Source organism: Oncorhynchus mykiss, chromosome 21 (genome assembly GCF_057628025.1).
Source record: "Oncorhynchus mykiss isolate SJ-2025 chromosome 21, ASM5762802v1, whole genome shotgun sequence".
NCBI lineage: Eukaryota > Metazoa > Chordata > Actinopteri > Salmoniformes > Salmonidae > Oncorhynchus > Oncorhynchus mykiss.
This window is the reverse complement of record NC_143042.1, coordinates 37,225,384-37,244,807: the sequence shown is the minus strand read 5'-3', so window position 1 is coordinate 37,244,807 and position 19,424 is coordinate 37,225,384. Positions and strand designations below refer to the sequence as shown.

General features: G+C 42.5%; 1 protein-coding gene across 2 annotated transcripts in view; it reads right to left on the bottom strand.

The window, feature by feature from the left end:
* LOC110500480 (large neutral amino acids transporter small subunit 2) overlaps positions 1-15,926 on the bottom strand; it is a 32,340-nt gene extending 16,414 nt beyond the window's left edge. Inside the window, exons 1-3 of one of the 2 annotated variants that reach the window (XM_036957896.2) lie at positions 14,776-15,661; positions 14,333-14,686; positions 449-653 (exon numbers count right to left, since the gene is read on the bottom strand). In XM_036957896.2, the coding sequence (XP_036813791.1) occupies positions 449-653; positions 14,333-14,474 (347 nt within the window). In that variant the 5' untranslated portion in view covers positions 14,475-14,686; positions 14,776-15,661. Of the gene's footprint in view, positions 1-448; positions 654-14,332 lie in introns of both variants that reach the window. The other variant, XM_036957895.2, reaches the window with a different exon arrangement.
* Positions 15,927-19,424: the final 3,498 nt, after the last annotated feature.

Genomic DNA, 19,424 nt, shown 5'->3' with positions numbered 1-19,424 from the left:
ACTGACCTTCATGTCTTAAAGTAATAATGGACTGTCGTTTCTCTTTGCTCATTTGAGCTGTTCTTGCCACAATATGGACTTTTACCTTCTGTATACCAATCCTAACTTGTTACAAAACAACTGATTGGCTCAAACACATTAAGAAGGAAAGAAATTCCACAAATTAACTTATAACAAGGCACACCTGTTAATTGAAATGCTTTCCAGGTGACTACCTCATGAAGCTGGTTGAGAAAATGCCAAGAGTGTGCAAAGCTGTCATCAAGGCAAAGGGTGGCTACTTTGAAGTATCTAAAATATATTTTTGATGTCTTCACTATTATTCTACAATGTAGAAAATAGTAAAAATAAATGAAAACCCTGGAATGAGTAGGTGTGTCCAAACTTTTGACTGGTACTGTATGCTGTGGATTAAAGGTCACCAAACACCACAGCTCTAGTCACTCACCCTGCCAGTCCTCCGAAGATGTCCTTGACGTATGAATAGTCTCCCCCTGACTTGGGGATAGTGACACCCAGCTCGGCGTAGCACAGTGCTCCGATGGCCGTGATTATGCCGGTGACAATCCACACGATCAGTGCCAGACCCACTGAGCTAGCATTCTCCATCACGCCCTTAGGGCTGACAAAGATCCCAGAGCCGATGATATTACCTGGGATAGAGAGAAGAAGAGGGGGATGGTTATTCATGTGACACAAACAGTTATTTGAAACACTGAAGAGAAAGGGGAACGATTATTAGTGTGACACCAGTGTCATTCATAAGCTGGAAGAGCTGAAGGGGGGTTGGAACATTTTAAGTGAGAGAACATCTGACTTGCTTGGCTAAATAAATGTTAAATGAATTAAATAAAAAAATCTGTTCCACCAGCTCATGATGAGGGGAGAGGGGACCGTTATCGACGGGACACCAGCATCTGTCAGAGAATGCAATCAGGAGCTCAATTGGGGGGAGTGGAACAGAGTGAACACAATGGAGAGGGATTCTAATCAATATATGCAACAAAAGCACAGTTCCATCTCCTACAGAATCCCTATTCCAACCATGAGTGTAATCTACACTGAATATACAAAACATTTGGAACCCCTGCTCCTTCCATGACATAGACTGACCAGGTGAATCCAGGTGAAAGCTATGATCCCTTAACGATGGCTGACGTTTTACATGCTCCTAACCCCCTGTGCTATTTTGTTAGTTTTTACTTATTTTGTACATAATGTTGCTACCACCATCTCTTATGACCGAAAATAACTTCTGGACATCAGAACAGTGGTTACTAACCACGAACTGGAAGAAGCTTTTTCCTTTAACGAGTCCAACGAGAAGGATATACTGCTCTCCCTGGAACAGGCCCAAATCCCCGTCATTTGCGTGAAGAAAAGACGAAGGAAGACGAGGGGTGGGGGGGTGTGTGTGTCTTTTTGTCAATAACAGCTGGTGCGCGATGTCTAATATTAAAGAAGTCTCGAGGTATTGCTCACCTGAGGTAGAGTACCTTATGATAAGCTGTAGACCACACTATCTACCAAGAGAGTTCTCATCTATATTATTCGTAGCTGTCTATTTGCCACCATAGACCGATGCTGGCACTAAGACCGCACTCAACCAACTCTATAAGGCCATAAGCAAAACAAGAAAATGCTCATCCAGAAGCGGCGCTCCTAGTGGCCGGAGACTTCAATGCAGGCAAACTTAAATCAGTTTTACTACATTTTTACCTGTATGTCACATGTGCAACCAGAGGTGAAAAAAACTCTAGACCATCTTTACTCAAACACACAGAGATGCATACAAAGTTCTCCCCCACCCTCCATTTGGCAAATATGACGATAATTCTATCCTCCTGATTCTTGCTTACAATCAAAAACTAAAGCAGGAAATACCTGTGACTCGCTCAATACGGAAGTAGTCAGATGACGAGGATGTTTCGCTACAGGACTGTTTTGCTAGCACAGACCAATGGCATTGATGAGTATACCACCTCAGTCATCGGCTTCATCAATAAGTGCAACAACGATGTCGTCCCCACAGTGACCTACGTACATATCCCAACCAGAAGCCATGGATTACAGGCAACATCTGCATCCAGCTAAAGGCTAGAGCTTCCGCTTTCAAGGAGCGGGACACTAATCCGGACATATATAAGAAATCCCGCTATGCCCTCAGACGGACCATCTAACAAGACAAGCATCAATACAGGATTAAGATTGAATCCTACTACACCGGCTCTGACAATTGTCGGATGTGGCAGGGCTTGAAAACTATTACGGATGACAAAGGGAAACACACACACGAGCTGCCCAGCGACGTGAGCCTACCAGACGAGCTAAATGCATTTTATACTCGCTTTGAGGCAAGCAACACTGAAGCATGCACGAGAGCACCAGCTGTTCTGGATGACGGTGTGATAACGCTTTCGGTAGCTGATGTGAGCAAGACCTTTAAACAGGTCAACATTCACAAAGCCGCAGGGCCAGACAAATTACCAGGACATGTCCTCAAAGCATGCACAGACCAACTGGCAAGTGTCTTCACTGACATTCAACCTCTCCCTGATCGAGTCTGTAATACCTACATGTTTCAAGCAGACCACGAAGGTAACCTGCCTAAATGATTACCACCCCATAGCACTCACGTCGGTAGCCATGAAATGCTTTGAAAGGCTGGTCATGGCTCACATCAACAGAATCCTCCCGGATACCCTAGTACCACTCCAATTCACTTACTGCCCCAACAGATCCACAGATGACGCAATCTCAATCATACTCCACACTTCCCTTTCCCAACTGGACAAAAGGAACACCTATGTTAGAATGCTGTTCATTGACTACAGCTCAGCGTTCAACACCATAGTGCCCATGAAGCTCATCACTAAGCTAAGGACCCTGGGACTAAACACCTCCCTCTGCAACTGGATCCTGGACTTCCTGACTGTTCGCCCCCAGGTGGTAAGGGTAGGCAACAACACATCTGCCACTCTGATCCTCAACAATGGGGCACCTCAGGGGTGTGTACTTAGTCCTCTCCTGTACTCTCTGTTCACCCACGACTGCGAGGCCAAACACGACTCCAACACCATCATTACGTTTGCTGACGACACAACAGTGGTAGGCCTGATCACTGACAACGATGAGACAGCCTATAGGGATGAGGTCAAAGAACTGGCAGTGTGGTACCAAGACAACAACCTCTCCCTCAATGTGAGCAAGACAAAGGAGCAGATTGTGGACAAGAGGAAAAGGCGGGCCAAACAGGCCCCCATTAACATCGACGGGGCTGTAGTAAAGTGGGTAGAGAGTTTCAAGATCCTTGGTGTCCACATCACCAACAAACTATCATGGTCCAAACACACCAATATAGTCATGAAGAGGGCAAGACATAAACTTTTCCCCCTCAGGAGACTGAAAAGATTTGGCATGGGTCCCCAGATCCTCAAAAAGTTCTACAGCGGCACCATCGAGAGCATCGAGAGCACCACTGGTCGGATCACCGCCTGGTATGGCAACTGCTTGGCATCTGACCTTAAGACGCTACAGAGGTACGGCCCAGTACATCACTGGGGCCAAGCTTCCTGTCATCCAGGACCTATATAATAGGCGGTGTCAGAGGAAAGCCCATAAAATTGTCAGAGACTCCAGTCACCCAAGTCATAGACTGTTCTCTCTGCTACCGCATGGTAAGCAGTACCGGAGTGCCAAGTCTAGGTGGACCTAGAGGCTTCTGAACAGCTTCTACCCCCAAACCATAAGACTGCTGAACAATAAATCACTGCTGCTACTCGCTGTTAATTACTGCTGCTACTCGCTGTTAATTACTGCTGCTACTCGCTGTTAATGGGGATTGTTATATTATTGTGTTACTTTAAAATAAAAAAATATATGTTTTAATTTTTTTTACCCCTTTTTCATGGTATCCAGTTGTTTTAGTAGCTACTATCTTGTCTCATCGCTACAATTACCGTACGAGCTTGGGAGAGATGAAGGTTGAAAGTCATGCGTCCTCGCTGTTAATGACCCAACCAAGCCGCACTGCTTCTTAACACAGCGCACAGCCAACCCGGAAGCCAGCCACACCAATGTGTTGGAGGAAACACTGTTGGTTAGCGCGCACTGCACCCGGCCCGCCACAGGAGTCGCTGGTGCGTGATGAGACAGTGACATCCCTACTGGCCAAGCCCTCCCTAACCCGGACGACGCTAGGCCAATTGTGTGTTGCCCCACGGACCTCCCGGTAGCGGCCGGTTTCGACAGAGCCTGGGCCCAGAGTCTCTGATGGCACAGCTGGCGCTGCAGTACAGTGCCCTTAACCACTGCGCCACACCTTTTATTATTTTTTACTTTCGTTTATTTGGTCAATATTTTCTTAACTCTTCTTGAACTGCACTGTCGGTTAAGGGCTTGTAAGTAAGGAGTTCATGGTAAGGTCTACACTTGTATTCGGCACGTGTGACAAATAAAATTTGATTTGATTTGATAAATCCACTTCAATCAGTGTAGACAAAGGGGAGGAGACCGGTTAAAGAAGGATTTTTAAGCCATGAGACAGTTGAGAAATGGATTATATAGGTGTGCCATTCAGAGGGTGAATGGGCAAGACAAAAGATTTAAGTGCCTTTGAATGGGGTGTGGTAGTAGGTGTCAGGCGCACTGGTTTGTGCCAAGAACTCTGGGGGTGCAATGGGGGCGCAACTAAATATTAGGAAGGTATTCCTATATCACTGAGAGACCACCCACTGGGCACACACTGGTTGAATCAACATTGTTCACACGTCATTTCAATAAAAGGACGTTAAACCAATGCGGAATATACATTGAATTGACATCTGTGCCCAGTGGGAATACTGTGTTACCATACCCATGGGGAAGAATAAGCTTTGCACCAGAGGCCGTTAAGGCCCCTCATTGCTCCGCCTCTCAGTTCTAATGAGAGTGTGTGGAAAGAGGAGGAGAGAAAAACAGAACAATGGGAGATTAACATTGGTGTAGTGCAAAATGGATGAGAGGGAAAAAGAATGGTGTCAGAGAGAAAATTGGACGAAGGAGAGAGACAGACAGAGAGCGAGAGAGAGACAGCGAGACATAGAGAGATAAACAGAGAGACAGAGAGAGAGAAAATTTTGTTTTAAAAGCAATGAGCAGACCCTCCAGCAGACAGAGTGGGAACGCAATGTGCTGAGTTAGCACTGAGGATGAGGAGTCATGGAGAGAGAGACTGAGGGAGAGAGAGAGAGAGAGAGAGAGAGAGGGGGGGGGGGGTTACAGAGTACAATGAGGAACGAGAGGCCCGTGTGTATGAGTGTGTACTAGGGAGGAGCCAACACTACATCTGAACATCAGAACAATGCCCTGACAACCTCTATAAGCATCAGACTGTCAGTCAGTTTATAGAGCAAGGAAACATGAAAGAGACTGCGTGTGTGCCTGTATGCGTGTGTGTTTCTGGTTCAGACAGGTTCACTACTCGCGCCCCATCAAAGATCTGACAAAGCAGTAGGGATCAGAGGTCAGGGGTTGAGAATCAGAAAGCTGACTGATTGGCTCATAAACATTGACAGCCAATAGGGCTTCAGGGCCAAAGGTTATATGTTAGAGCTTGCAGTCGGATCTGAGTGTGGAGAATTTAAAGTTCAAAGTCAAAGATATTGATACAGATCTGTTTGAGATTTAAATGTGCTAGTGGTGTAGTTTGACAAGGGGTTGCGTGTCTCTGTGTGTGTGTGTGTGTACGCGCGCGTGTTTTAACACACATATGTTCTCTTTCACTTCAACATTTCTCTACACGTGCAGTACCAGTCAAAAGTTTGGACACACCTACTCATTCAAGGGTTTTTATTGATTTTTTTACTATTTTCTACAAACTTTGAAATAACACACATGGAATCATGTAGTAACCAAAAAAAGTGTTAAACAAATCTAAATGTATTTAAGATTTTAGATTCTTCAATGTAGCCACCCTTTTGCCTTGATGAAAGCTTTGCACACTCTTGTCATTCTCTCAACCAGCTTCATGAGGTAGTCATGAGGGCTTTATAAATACATTTGATTGATTGATTAATAGGTGTGCCTTGTTAAAAGTTAATTTGTGGAATTTCTTACCTTCTTAAATCGTTTGAGCCAGTCAGTTGTGCTGTGACATGGTTGGGGTGGTATACAGAATATAGCCCTATTTGGTAAAAGACCAAGTCCATATTACGGCAAGAACAGCTCAAATAAGCAAAGAGAAACAGCAGTTTATGACATGAAATTCAGTCAATCTAGAAAATGTCAAGAACTTTGAAAGTCTCTTCAAGTGGGCTCCCGAGTGTTGCAGCGGTCTAAAGGCACTGAATCTCAGTGCTAGCGGCGTCACTACAGACCCTGGTTTGATTCCAGGCTGTATGACAATTGTCCTTGATTGGGAGTTCCATAGGGTGGTGCACAATTTTCCCAGCAGCGTTAGGGTTTGGCCGGAGTAGCCCGTCATTGTAAATAAGAATGTCTTCTTAACTGATTTGCCTAGTTAAATAAAGGTTCAATTAAAATAAAGGTTAAATTGCAGTCACAAAAACCATCAAGAGCTGTGATGAAACTGTCTCTCATGAGGACCGCCACAGGAAAGGAAGACCCAGAGTTACCTCTGCTGCAGAGGACAAGTTCATTAGAGTTACCAGCCTCATAAATTGCAACCCAAATAAATGCTTCACAGAGTTCCAGTAACAGACACATCTCAACATCAACTGTTCAGAGGAGACAGCGTGAATCAGGCCTTCATGACACCAATAAGAAGAAGAGACTTGCTTGGGCCAAGAAACACGAGCAGTGGACATTAGATCGTTGTAAATCTGTCCTTTGGTATGATGAGTCCAAATTTGCGATTTTTGATTCCGACCCCGCCGAGTCTTTGTGAGACGCAGAGCAGGTGAACGGATGATCTCTGTATTTGTGGTTCCCACCGTAAAGCATTGAGGAGGAGGTGTGATGGTGTAATGGTGCTTTGCTGGTGACACTGTCTGTGATTTATTTAGAATTCAAGGCACACTTAACCAGAATGGCTACCACAGCATTCTGCAGCACTACGCCATCCCATCTGTTTTGCGTGTTTGTAGGACTATCATTTATTTTTCAACAGGACAATGACCCAACACACCTCCAGGTTGTGTAAGGGCTATTTGACCAAGAAGGAGAGTGTTGGAGTGCTGCATCAGATGACCTGGCCTCCACAATCACCTGACCGCAACCCAACTGAGAAGGTTTGGGATGAGTTAGACAGCAGTGACAGAAAAGTAGCCAACAATTGCTCAGCATATGTGGGAACTCATTAGAACTGGAAAAGCATTCCAGGTGAAGCTGGTTGAGAGAATGCCAAAGCTTTGACCAAAGCTTTCATCAAGGTGGCTACATTAAAGAATCACAAATATAAAATATATTTTGATATGTTTAACACTTTTTTTTGGTTACTACATGATTCCTTATGTGTTATTTCATAGTGTTGACGTCTTCACTACTATTCTACAATGTAGAAAATAGTAAAAATGAAGAAAAACCTTTGAATGAGTAGGTGTGTCCAAACTTTTGACTGGTACTGTATGTACATATCACATGTGCAGTGTCTAGCCTAAACCCCTCTCCTGTATTATTCCTTAGCAAGGTTACCTTAGTGGGTGAAAGGTAAAAGCACAATAAATCTCAACCTCGACAAAAGCAAGTGACTGCTCCAAGAAAGCTGACTCCCGTGGTCTTTGGTACTCTGCTGTATGAGCAGTGACTGTGTCTGCTTTATAATGCATCAGTTCAGCAACTTTGTGTGTAACACTGATGATAAGACAATGAGGATACTGGGTTAGGTTGTATTGTCACTGGTGAGCTGGTGAGAGCAGTGTAAAAGAGACTGGTTTAGACTGGCTAAACTACGGTACACCTTATCTGTGGGATGAGCTTCTAGTTTCCTTATTCAGACTGTGTGTGTGTCTGTGTGTGAGAGTGAAGGGTGCTGACTGAAGTGGAACACTTCGCGCACGGTGTTTCCTGTTCCTGTTCTCACTTTTGCCCTGCTTCCCCTTTGTGTGAATTGTACCGGAAAGGAACACCCCTGATGCACACACAACCATGCACACACACACTCACTCACACACATACGCACCCACACACATTTCTTGTTCTCTCTGTCTACCTGCTTCCACTTCCTGCTTCCTGTTCTCACTTTCCCCCTGGTCCCCTTTGTGTGAACTGTACGAGAAAGAAACACACTCTGACATAATGCTCCAGAACGGGTGGTTTTTCCTCTCTCCTCTTCCCTCTTTCCCTCCTCTCGTCCTACCTCTGATGCCAGGGCTGCGATTCTCCACCCTTCTCCAAAGTGGGCACTTGCACACTCCCGTGATGGATTTAAAAGTGTAGGATTGGTGCAAACGTTGGCTGGAGGTAGTTTCCGCCATTGTTAAATCTATGACGGGGAGTGTGCAACCGCACACGTTTTGAAAAGGGTGGATCATCTCTGGAAGCACCAGAGCAGGTAAGAGCCAAACCCAATGTGTGTAATCTCCAGGAGAATATAGCCAAAACATCACTGGCCTTAAAACGAAGCTACGGTAGTAGGCCTAAAGCTCAGACAAAGCCGTTCAAGTCATGGACGAGGCTTACTTACTCGGACAATGGTTGCACCCCAAATGCACCCTATTCCCTACATAGTGCACTACTTCATTTGGAATAGGGTCCCATTTGGGACGCAACCATTGACTACTTCAGCTTTCTGATCCCCTTTTCAGGAACAATGTGCTGTGCAGTGTAGTGCCTACTCAGGCTTTTGCACATGAAATGTAATGATACATAGTGTCAGCAGCAGTGTACTACTACAGTGTAGTTTCGGGGAGATCGCTGATGATTGGTGTCAAAGTTGGATGTCTAACCATGAGGACTTCAGGAAATGCCTTCGAAATCGGCCACTAGTGGCAACAGTGAGCACTATCACCATCAAGTGGGCTTGGGTTTTGCTAGGGTGTTGTGGACGGGCGTCGCGTCATCCCATGACTCTGGATCAGAAGGTTGCGTGTTCGGTCGTGGACACTGTTCTGTATTTTTATTTGACCCTATCCAAAACCTTAACCCTTGCTTTAAACATTTGGAATGACTGCCTGAACTTTACCCTTAACTTCTACATTTGATGTTCGGAGAAATAGAACAATACAGAGCAGCAGGAACAACAACAAAAAACGCTTTCAAATTTTACGTTTGGAGAACGTGGATGAACGTCTAATTCTGTAGTGAGAGCTTGTTGGTAGCTTTGCATTTTCCCCATTAATGGTTGAGTTTAGGATCGGGGCCAACTACTGCTTGGACACTGTCCAACCTCTCCGAGGACACACACACACACACACACACACACACACACACACCCTCCTCACCCACCCCAGTCTTCACCCTCCTCACACACCTGAGTCTTCACCCTCCTCGCCCACCTCACCCACCTCACCCACCTCACTCTCCTCAGTCCTCACCCACCTGCCCGTTTCCTTCCCCTTTCATCCCAGTCCAAAACACACCAACCTCACCATAGAGATGATGATGATTTCCCTTACTGTCACCCTAACTATGTCTGAAATGACACCCACAGTGCACTACCTATACTGATATAGTGCACTACTTATAACCAACCATATAGCGCACTACCATAAACGCTATGAATAGAAGCCATGGAGGCCTCACAGGCTACAAAAGCTAAGCCAGCTCAGCTAATGAAACAGCAGTATCACCTTGGGAATCTTAGTTCCTCCAAATCTGCAAAAGTTCACTTCTGATCCCAGCTTTGCGTGGAGGAGGGGAGAGGGGGTGCTGAAGAAGGGGGTGGAGGTGGACTTGAAGGAAAATAGGTGTACCTTAAAGTCATAAAGAACTCACTCAGCTCACTTTGAGGAAACTCAGCGAAGCAGACAGAGAACAAAGGGAAGAGTTTGAACATGGCAGTTTGAGTTCAGTAATCTGACGATAAGGCCTCTCACGTGAGATAGGAGGAGAGATCAGGGTCATTTTCATTTGGCACCAAACGAACAGAAGAAAACAGGGAGGGGCACTGTCTGAACCTATCCAATAAGAAACGGCCCTTTTTGTATTATGTTGCAAAACCTTTTGCTATGGTGTAAATAAAAATAACAAATAAAATGATTTCACCTTTATTTAACCAGGTAGGCCAGTTGAGAACAAGTTCTCATTTACAACTGCGACCTGCCCAAGATAAAGCAAAGCTACAAAAACTACAACACAGAGTTACACATCAACAAACGTACAGTAAATAACACAAAATAAAAGAAAAAAAGAAAGATCTATGTGCAGTGTGTAAAAATGTAGAAGAGTAGGGAGGTAAGGCAATAAATAGGCCATAGAGGCGAAAATAATTAAAATGTAGCATTAATACTGGAGTGATATATGTGCAGATAATGATGTGCAAGTAGAGATACTGGGGTGCAAAAGACGACCAGTGCAATATACCTGCTGGAGCGCTTGCTACAGGTGGGTGTTGCTATGGTGACCAGTGAGCTGAGATAAGACAAAGCTTTACCTAGCAAAGACTTATAGATGACCTGGAGCCAGTGGGTTTGGCGACGGATATGTAGTGAGGGCCAGCCAACGAGAGCATAGAGGTCGCAGTGGTGGGTAGTATATGGGGCTTGGTGATAAAACGGATGGCACTGTGATAGATTACATCCAGTTTGCTGAGTATAGTGTTGGGGGATATTTTGTAAATGACATCGCCGAAGTCAAGGATCGGTAGGGTAGTCAGTATTACGAGGGTATGTTTGGCGGCATGAGTGAAGGAGGCTTTGTTGCGGAATAGGAAGCCGATTCTAGATTTCATTTTGGATTGGAGATGCTTAATATGAGTCTGGAAGGAGAGTTTACAGTCTAACCAGACACCTAGATATTTATAGTTCACATATTATAGATATTTATAGTCCACATACTCTAGGTCAGAACCGTCCAGGGTAGTCAAATCAAATCAAAGTTTATTTGTCACTTGCGCCGAATACAACAGGTGTAGACCTTACAGTGAAATGCTTACTTACAGGCTCTAACCAATAGTGCAAAAAAGGTATTATGTGAACAATAGGTAAGTCTTAATTAACACAATTATTTTGTTAATGTTCAAACAAGTTGGCCATAATTAATAACTTTCCACTAGTGTACAGTTACTGTGCCTCCCAATACCTAGAATGTTGTATTCAAATCTGCAGCTAAAATCCTAATTGAAAGCTTTTGGAGACAGTGTCTCCTGACCCCTCCTGTCCCAGCCTCCAGTATTTATGCTGCAGTAGTTTATGTGTCGGGGGGCTAGGGTCAGTTTGTTATATCTGGAGTACTTCTCCTGTCCTATCCGGTGTCCTGTGTGAATTTAAGTATGCTCTCTCTAATTCTCTCTTTCTCTCTTTTTTTCTCTCTCTCGGGGACCTGAGCCCTAGGACCATGCCTCAAGACTACCGGGCATGATGACTCCTTGCGGTCCCCAGTCCGCCTGGCCGTGCTGCTGCTCCAGTTTCAACTGTTCTGCCTGTGATTATTATTATTTGACCATGCTGGTCATTTATGAACATTTGAACATCTTGGCCATGTTCTGTTATAATCTCCACCCGGCACAGCCAGAAGAGGACTGGCCACCCCACATAGCCTGGTTCCTCTCTAGGTTTCTTCCTAGGTTTTGGCCTTTCTAGGGAGTTTTTCCTAGCCACCATGCTTCTACACCTGCATTGCTTGCTGTTTGAGGTTTTAGGCTGGGTTTCTGTACAGCACTTTGAGATATCAGATGATTTACGAAGGGCTATATAAATACATTTGATTTGATTTGATTTAAAGAAATAAAAACAACAGTAAAAAGACAGTGAAAAATAACAGTAGCGAGGCTATATACAGTAGCGAGGCTATAAAAGTAGCGAAGCTACATACAGACACCGGTTAGTCGGGGTGACTGAGGTAGTATGTGTAGATATGGTAAAGTGACTATGCCTATATGATGAACAGAGAGTAGCAGTAGCGTAAAGTAGTGATGCTAGTCGGGCGGGAGGGTGCGGGCAGCAATCGGTTGAAGAGCCTACACTTAGTTTTACTTGCATTTAAAAGCAGTTGGAGGCCACGGAAGGAGTGTTGTAAGGCGTTGAAGCTCATTTAGAGGTTTGTTAGCACAATGTCCAAAGAAGGGCCAGATGTCTACAGAATGGTGTTGTCTGCGTAGAGGTGGATCAGAGAATCACCAGCAGCAAGAGCGACATCATTGATATATACAGAGAAAAGAGTCGGCCCAAGAATTGAACCTTCATGAGGTAGTCACCTGGAATGCATTTCAATTAACAGGTGTGCCTTGTTATAAGTTAATTTGTGAAATTTCTTTCCTTCTTAAAGCGTTTGAGCCAATCAGTTGTGTTGTGACAAGGTAGGGGTGGTATACAGAAGATAGCCCTATTTGGTAAAAGACCAAGTCCATATTATGGCAAGAAGAGCTCAACTAAGCAAAGAGAAATGACAGTCCATCATTACTTTAAGATATGAAGGTCAGTCAAAATGGCAAGAACTTTTAAAGTTTCTTCAAGTGCAGTCGCAAAACCCATTATGCTCTATGATGAAACTGGCTCTCATGAGGACTGCCACAGAAAAGGAAGACCCAGAGTTACCTCAGCCGCAGAGGATAAATTCATTAGAGTTACCAGCCTCAGAAATTGCAGCCGAAGTAAATACTTCACGGAGTTCAAGTAACAGACACATCTCAACATCAACTGTTTAGAGGAGACTGCGTGAAACATGGTTGAATTGCTGAAAAGAAGCCACTACTAAAGGACACCAATAAGAAGAAGATACTTGCTTGGGCCAAGAAACACGAGCAATGGACATTAGACAGGTGGAAATCTGTCCTTTGATCTGAACAGTCTAAATTTGAGATTTTTGGTTCCAACCGCCGTGTCTTTGTGAGATGCAGAGTAGGTGAATGGATGATCTCTGCATGTGTGGTTCCCACCGTGAAGCATGAAGGAGGAGGTGTGATGGTGTGCGGGGTGCTTTGCTGGTGACACTGTCTGTGATTTATTTTGAATTCAAGGCACACTTAACCAGCATGGCTACCACAGCATTCTGCAGCGATACGCCATCCCATCTGGTTTGCACTCAGTGGGACTATCATGTGATTTTCAACAGGACAATGAACCAACACACCTCCTGGCTGTTTAAGGGCTATTTGACCAAGAAGGAGAGTGATGGAGTGCTGCATCAGATGACCTGGCCTCCAGAATCACCTGACCTCAAACCAATTGAGATGGCTTGTGATGAGTTGGATTCCCAGAGTGAAGGAAATGCAGCCAACAAGTGCTCAGCATATGTGGGAACTCCTTCAAGACTATTGGAAAAGCATTCCAGGTGAAGCTGGTTGAGAGAATGCCAAGAGTGTAGAAAGCTGTCATCAAGGAGAAAGGGTACCTACTTTGAAGATTCATTTTGAATAATTTAACACTTTTTTGGTTACTACATGATTCCATATGTGTTATTTCATAGTGTTGATGTCTTCACTAGTATTCTACAATGTAGTAAATGACAAATAAAGAAAAACCCCTTGAATGATTAGGTGTGTCCAAACTGTTGACTGTAATGTATGTAAATGTAATGTTTCCGTTTTTTTAATAAACAAAAAAAATTAATTAGCAAACATTTCTAAAAAAAAACGTTGTCATTATGGGGTAGTGTGTGTAGATTGATGAGGAAAATATGTTAAATAGGTTTTAGAATAAGGCTGTAACCAAACAAAATGTGGAAAAAAGCCAAGGTGTAGCTCTGGTGATCAGATTAATGTTCAGATTTAGAAATTATACATAGAGTAGTTCGCTGGTTACATCGGGTTTCCAATTCTACTGGTAACATGGGTGTAAATAACTTGCATTTACAAAAAAGGTCAGTTCAGTCATCTTCATTTACAGTAATGATGGGGATAATGTCGTGACAGTTTCGGTTTGCGCTGAAGATCAAAGAGAGTTTCAAACCACCTCACAGAGAGATAAAGAATGACTGTCAACTGCTGAAGTGATGCAATAGGCATCAATGATAATTAGCCTTAATTAGAAGCTTAAAAGCCTACATTTTAAGTTGAAAGTGATCCATAACTAGTAATAGAGTAGGTGACCTTATGCTACTTAACCCAAACCTTGTTCTAGTCTTTGTGAACTCACTATATAAACCCGACTGCAAACCAACTCTCAGCAAACCTGAGCAGCAGTGGTCAGTTACATTTTCTACTAGGCCTATTCATAATTCACACACAATCAAACCTTTGCAAATATACATCAAAATTAGGACATTATCTATACCCATTTTTTTTATTTTTACTTACCAACAATAATTCCGCACGCGCTCACAAGACCGATCTCTTTCTTCAGAGTCACCCCTCCTTCTCCGGACTCTTTCCCGGACTCGGGGCCAGCATCCCCGCCAGACGCCGCTGAACATCCTCGTTGCCTTGGTCCGTCAGTCATTTTGTCGATAAGAGTTGTTCAGTCCTCGTTGACACTTGCTGCTGCAGCTGTGCCTGCGGTCGCTCTCAGTTGACAGCTAAAGAGCGCTTGGACGCAGGGGCTCAATTTGCGCGTTGGTAAGACAGCACAACACACTTCACCCAAAGTTGTCGAAGATGATCGGATACAAGTTATTTTGACTTGTTGCTGTATACTGGTATAGCTATTCAACCCTTAAAAAATCGAATGGAGATTTCAGATGTTATGGGCACCGCACTACACAAATGGTTAATTTATATATACAAAAAGTCAGTGCACTTACACTTTATGTAAACTTTGTTTTTAGCTCTGTATCATCATCATGTTTCTGTTGTCCAGAATACCAATGTATTTGTATTTATAATGTGGCACTCGTGCGCTGCTTGCGCACTAACGAATTTTGTAAAATAAAAACACATATGCCTAGTTTGCGCTGCGGGCAACCACAACAAAACATTAGATGAGATAGCTTTCTATCTCGTTTGACCGGTAATGCGACTAGCACATTTGTGATTTCATTGTGCTATAATATATTTTCACTATTTGACGTCTTATTAAACACGTCTAAGCAAACAAGTTACACGTATTCAATAGTACATTTAGTGAACAAGAATTGCGTGTTCCAGTGACATACTGCGAAAGAAACCTCCTGTCACAAAACAATAGCGGTCACTTCTTCCTTTTTTCCAGGCGAGAGCTCGAGAGACCCGACTAAAGCATCCTTTTTTTTTTTTTTACTCACAAACAAAACTGGTTGAAAACCACACGGCTGTGTCTTCCTATCCCAAAATCGACCCTCAATAAAAATGTCCTTTCTGGTCTTCAGACACGAGCTGTATCCTTGCTGCTTTGGTTTGACTCAGCAGTGAGCAAGATATTGGGTAAATATACATATCCCTTCATTTGAGTACAGTAGGACCGCCCCTTTACCGCACTAACTCTTCTCTCCACCACTATTTCCTGAGCTTGTTTTCTTCCTTCAGTTCAGCCTGTTCCATATACCCAAACCGTCCTCCCCCATATTCAAGCAATCAGCTGTTCCTCGACCCACCTTTTCGCCATACAGTACACCACCATATCCCCCCAAAAAACACACAGCAAAGTAGTACTACACTGTCTCTCCCTCTCACTCATAGGTCTTCCTCAAGGTGCAACCTGAGTCTAAGTGTAGCATGTTCACTTGCACCTCTTGTGGAGTGAATTTTTCTGACTTCAGGGTGATGAAATTCCACTATGACCTTGTCATTGCACACACAGACTACACACACCATGCACACTTTGAATGCATTTCTTATGTTTCCAGCTGGTATCTTTGGATTTGCTGACATGCTGCTCTTTGTATCCTTGATTATACGCTGTGTGTGTGTGTGTGTGTTTGTCTATCAGACCTGAGCAGAAAATAGTTGTCTTTTTCAGTTTATTTGAAAAAAAAAAAAAAAACTTTTCAAATCCTTGAGGTTGTCGAATATAGTTTATATACTGGGCTACCATCAGCTACGGCTGATGACAGGAACAAGTATAAGAAGTAAAAATCGCTATATTTATTTGATGGCTGCCAAATATTTTATGAAGAACCAAAAACTACAACAGTTAGTTGAATTAGTCTAAATATATGAGCGTAAGCACATGGTTTTGAGGGCTTTAAGATGTGAGTCTTAATATAGCCTATAGCCTAGAATTAAATACATGAGGGTCATGGAATCCCCTCGACATTAGAGTAGACCATTTACGCAGCTTCAAAATGACTAACAAATATATTTTCATAATGAGTGAGACATAAGGTAATACAGTAACGCTTGACATAAAGTTCTCATACTGTACATGTATAGTAACTTTGTGATTATTACAATAACATCATTGTAGTTATAGAGGACTTTGTAATTGCATAACAACCAAGTTATTACATAAGTGGATTAAGGAACAGTCATTATTCCTATTGTGTACAGAAGTTACAAAATCGCCCCGCTCGTTGTTATACAATTAAAATGCAATTTCCAAAGTATCATGTAACAACATGCTAATAAAACCTTGGTTCAAAAGTATTTACAGTTTTATTACAGGCACAATAACAGTTTAATGTTTTTTTATTTATGATTTTTTAATTTAACCTTTGTTTAACTAGGCAAGTCAGTTGCCTACCAAAAGGCAAATGGCCTCCTGCGGGGACGGGGGCCTGGGATAAAAAAAATAATTATTGTTACTGAGAATGCAAGCAGTACCAAAATATGGATATTAAGTTTCAAATAGAAACTAAATATTCCAAAACTGCCTTCTTGAATCAACTACAGCCAAGGTGAAAAATCACGTTAGTTTGCATGTCCTCAGGAAGATGTAGTTACTTTCTGAGATCTGTATTCAAATAGTTTTGAAAAGTAGTTACTTTCTGAGATCTGTATTCAAATAGTTTTTAAAAAGTAATCCTTTTTGGGGATCTGTATTCAAATCGTTTTAAAAAGTAATCATTTCTGGGGATCTGTATAGTTGTAGTCACCTCCAAAGTAGCTATTTGTTCCCCGGGTGAAATAGTTACTTTTCCATAAAGCATAGTTAAACCTATAGTTAACCCAGGTCGGATGTGTGTACTGTATGTCTAAAATTGAGTAAGAGATGGTGAGAGATTCTGAAAAAAATTGTTTTTTTTTAAACGATTCCATATTGTGTTATATTTTTTCTCTCACCCATCTACACACAATACCCCATAATACCCTTTGGATGGTGTATCAATACACAGAGTGACTACAACGATAAAAGCGTCCTTCCTTACTCAGTTGCCGGAGAGGAACAAAACCGCTCAGGCATTTCACCATGAGGCCAATGGTGTCTTTAAAACAGTTGCAGAGTTAAATGGCTGTGATAGGAGAAAACTGAAGATGGATCAGCAACATTGTAGTTACTCCACAATACTAACCTAATTGATAGAGGGAAAAGAAGGAAGCCTGTATCGAATACAACTATTTTAAAACATGCATCCTGTTTGCAACAAGGCACTAAAGAAGCTATGCAAAAAAAAATGTGTCAAAGCGATTCACTTTTTGCCCTGAATACAAATGTTATGTTTGGGGCAAATCCAATACAACACATTACTGAGTACCACTCTCCATATTTTCAAGCATAGTGGTGGCTGCATCATGTTATCGATATGCTTGTAATTGTTAAGGACTTGGGAGTTTTTCAGGATCAAAAAGAAACTGAATGGAGCTAAGCACAGGCAAAATCCCAGACACTGGCAGATTAATTCACCTTTCAGTAGGACAATAACCTAAAAAAGCAAGGCCACTGGAGTTGCTTACCCAGAAGACAGTGAATGTTCCTGAGTGGCCGAGCTACAGTTGTGACTTACATCTGCTTGAAAATATATGTCAGTGGTTGTCTAGCAATAATCAACAACCAATTTGACAGAGCTCGAAGAAATTAGAAAATAATAATGGGCAAATGTTGCACAATCCAGGTGTGGAAAGCTTGTAGAGACATACCCAGACAGATTCACTGCTGTAATCGCTGTTAAAGGTGCTGCTACCAAGTATTCACTCAGGGGTGTGAATAATTATGTAAATAAGATATTTCTGTATTTCATTTTCAATAAATGTTTTTTAAAACATGTCTTCGCTTTTTCATTATGGGATATTGTGTGTAGATGGGTGAGAAAATAAAAATCTATTTAATCCATTTTGAATTCAGGCTGGAACACAACAAAATCTGGAATAAGTCAAGGGGTGCGTATGTGTGTGTGTGTTTATGTGTGTGTGTGTGTGTGTCAGTGTGCAGTCACTGTAAATAAGACCTACTACACTCTAAAAAATGCTGGGTTGTTTGGAAGACCCAACTGCTGAGTTGCAGACATTGGGTCACTTAGTTGGGTTGTTTTCTTAAAATATAGCAAGGTTGAGTTGTTCATCCTGGGTCATTGATGAGTAAATGTCATTCCGGTTCATCTGTTCAGTTGTATTGTCATCACATGTTAAGGTTGAATGAGGCTTTAATGAGGCTTACACAAGTGTATGGATTCCTCAAGAGCCTATGCATATCCCAAATGTTGGGAAAGTTACCACTTTGTTACAATATGTAAATAATAATGTTATGAATTTTATATTAAAACATGTAACGTGCAAAAATATTCATGGAAAATGGAACATTGCAATGTACAATCTTAACATGAGCAGCAATGACATTAACTCTCACGAGTGGCCAAAAATAACTATCTGAAAGCCACAGTCCTAATAAGCCAAGCATCTTGAAAATAACCTGTGGATTATATTTAATAATACCCAGCTGCTGGATCAACCCAGTATGAAAGTGAATAAAGGCCCAACTGATGGTTAAATTAACCCATGTTTGGTTAATCCAAACAACCCAACTGGCTGGGTCAAAAAAACTCAGCGTGTGATCTTTCCAATATTTACCCAGCGCTGGGTTACCTAATAACCCACATTGTTTTTAAATGAGCATTTTTTTAAAGTGTAGGTGATACTTCTCGTCTGCCCCTCTCAACAGAGAGCAGGCATGCCAAATGGCACCCTATTCCCTATATAGTGCACTATTTTTGACCAGGGCACATAAGGAATAGGGTGTCATTTTGGGACACAACCTCGCTGAAGGCTATTTTAAGAAATCATTCGTCCAGGTTATGCAACTTGTTCTTTGTTCTGAGTGCTTAGAGCTCTAGTGATGAAAGGACTAAATGTGATTCTGATGTTTCAGTTTGTTCCAACACTGTATGCGAGGGTGAGGAGCTAAACCTGCTTTGCTTGTTTAAATTAGCATGACATGTTTAGTTTATTAGGATCCCCATTAGCTACCGCACATGCAGCAGATACACTTCCTGGGGTCCACATAAAATGTACAAATACATGACAAAGTACAGAACAGTAATAGACAAGAACTACATAAGATATTACATTACATTCAATTCAAAATAAAAATGTTAATAAGAGA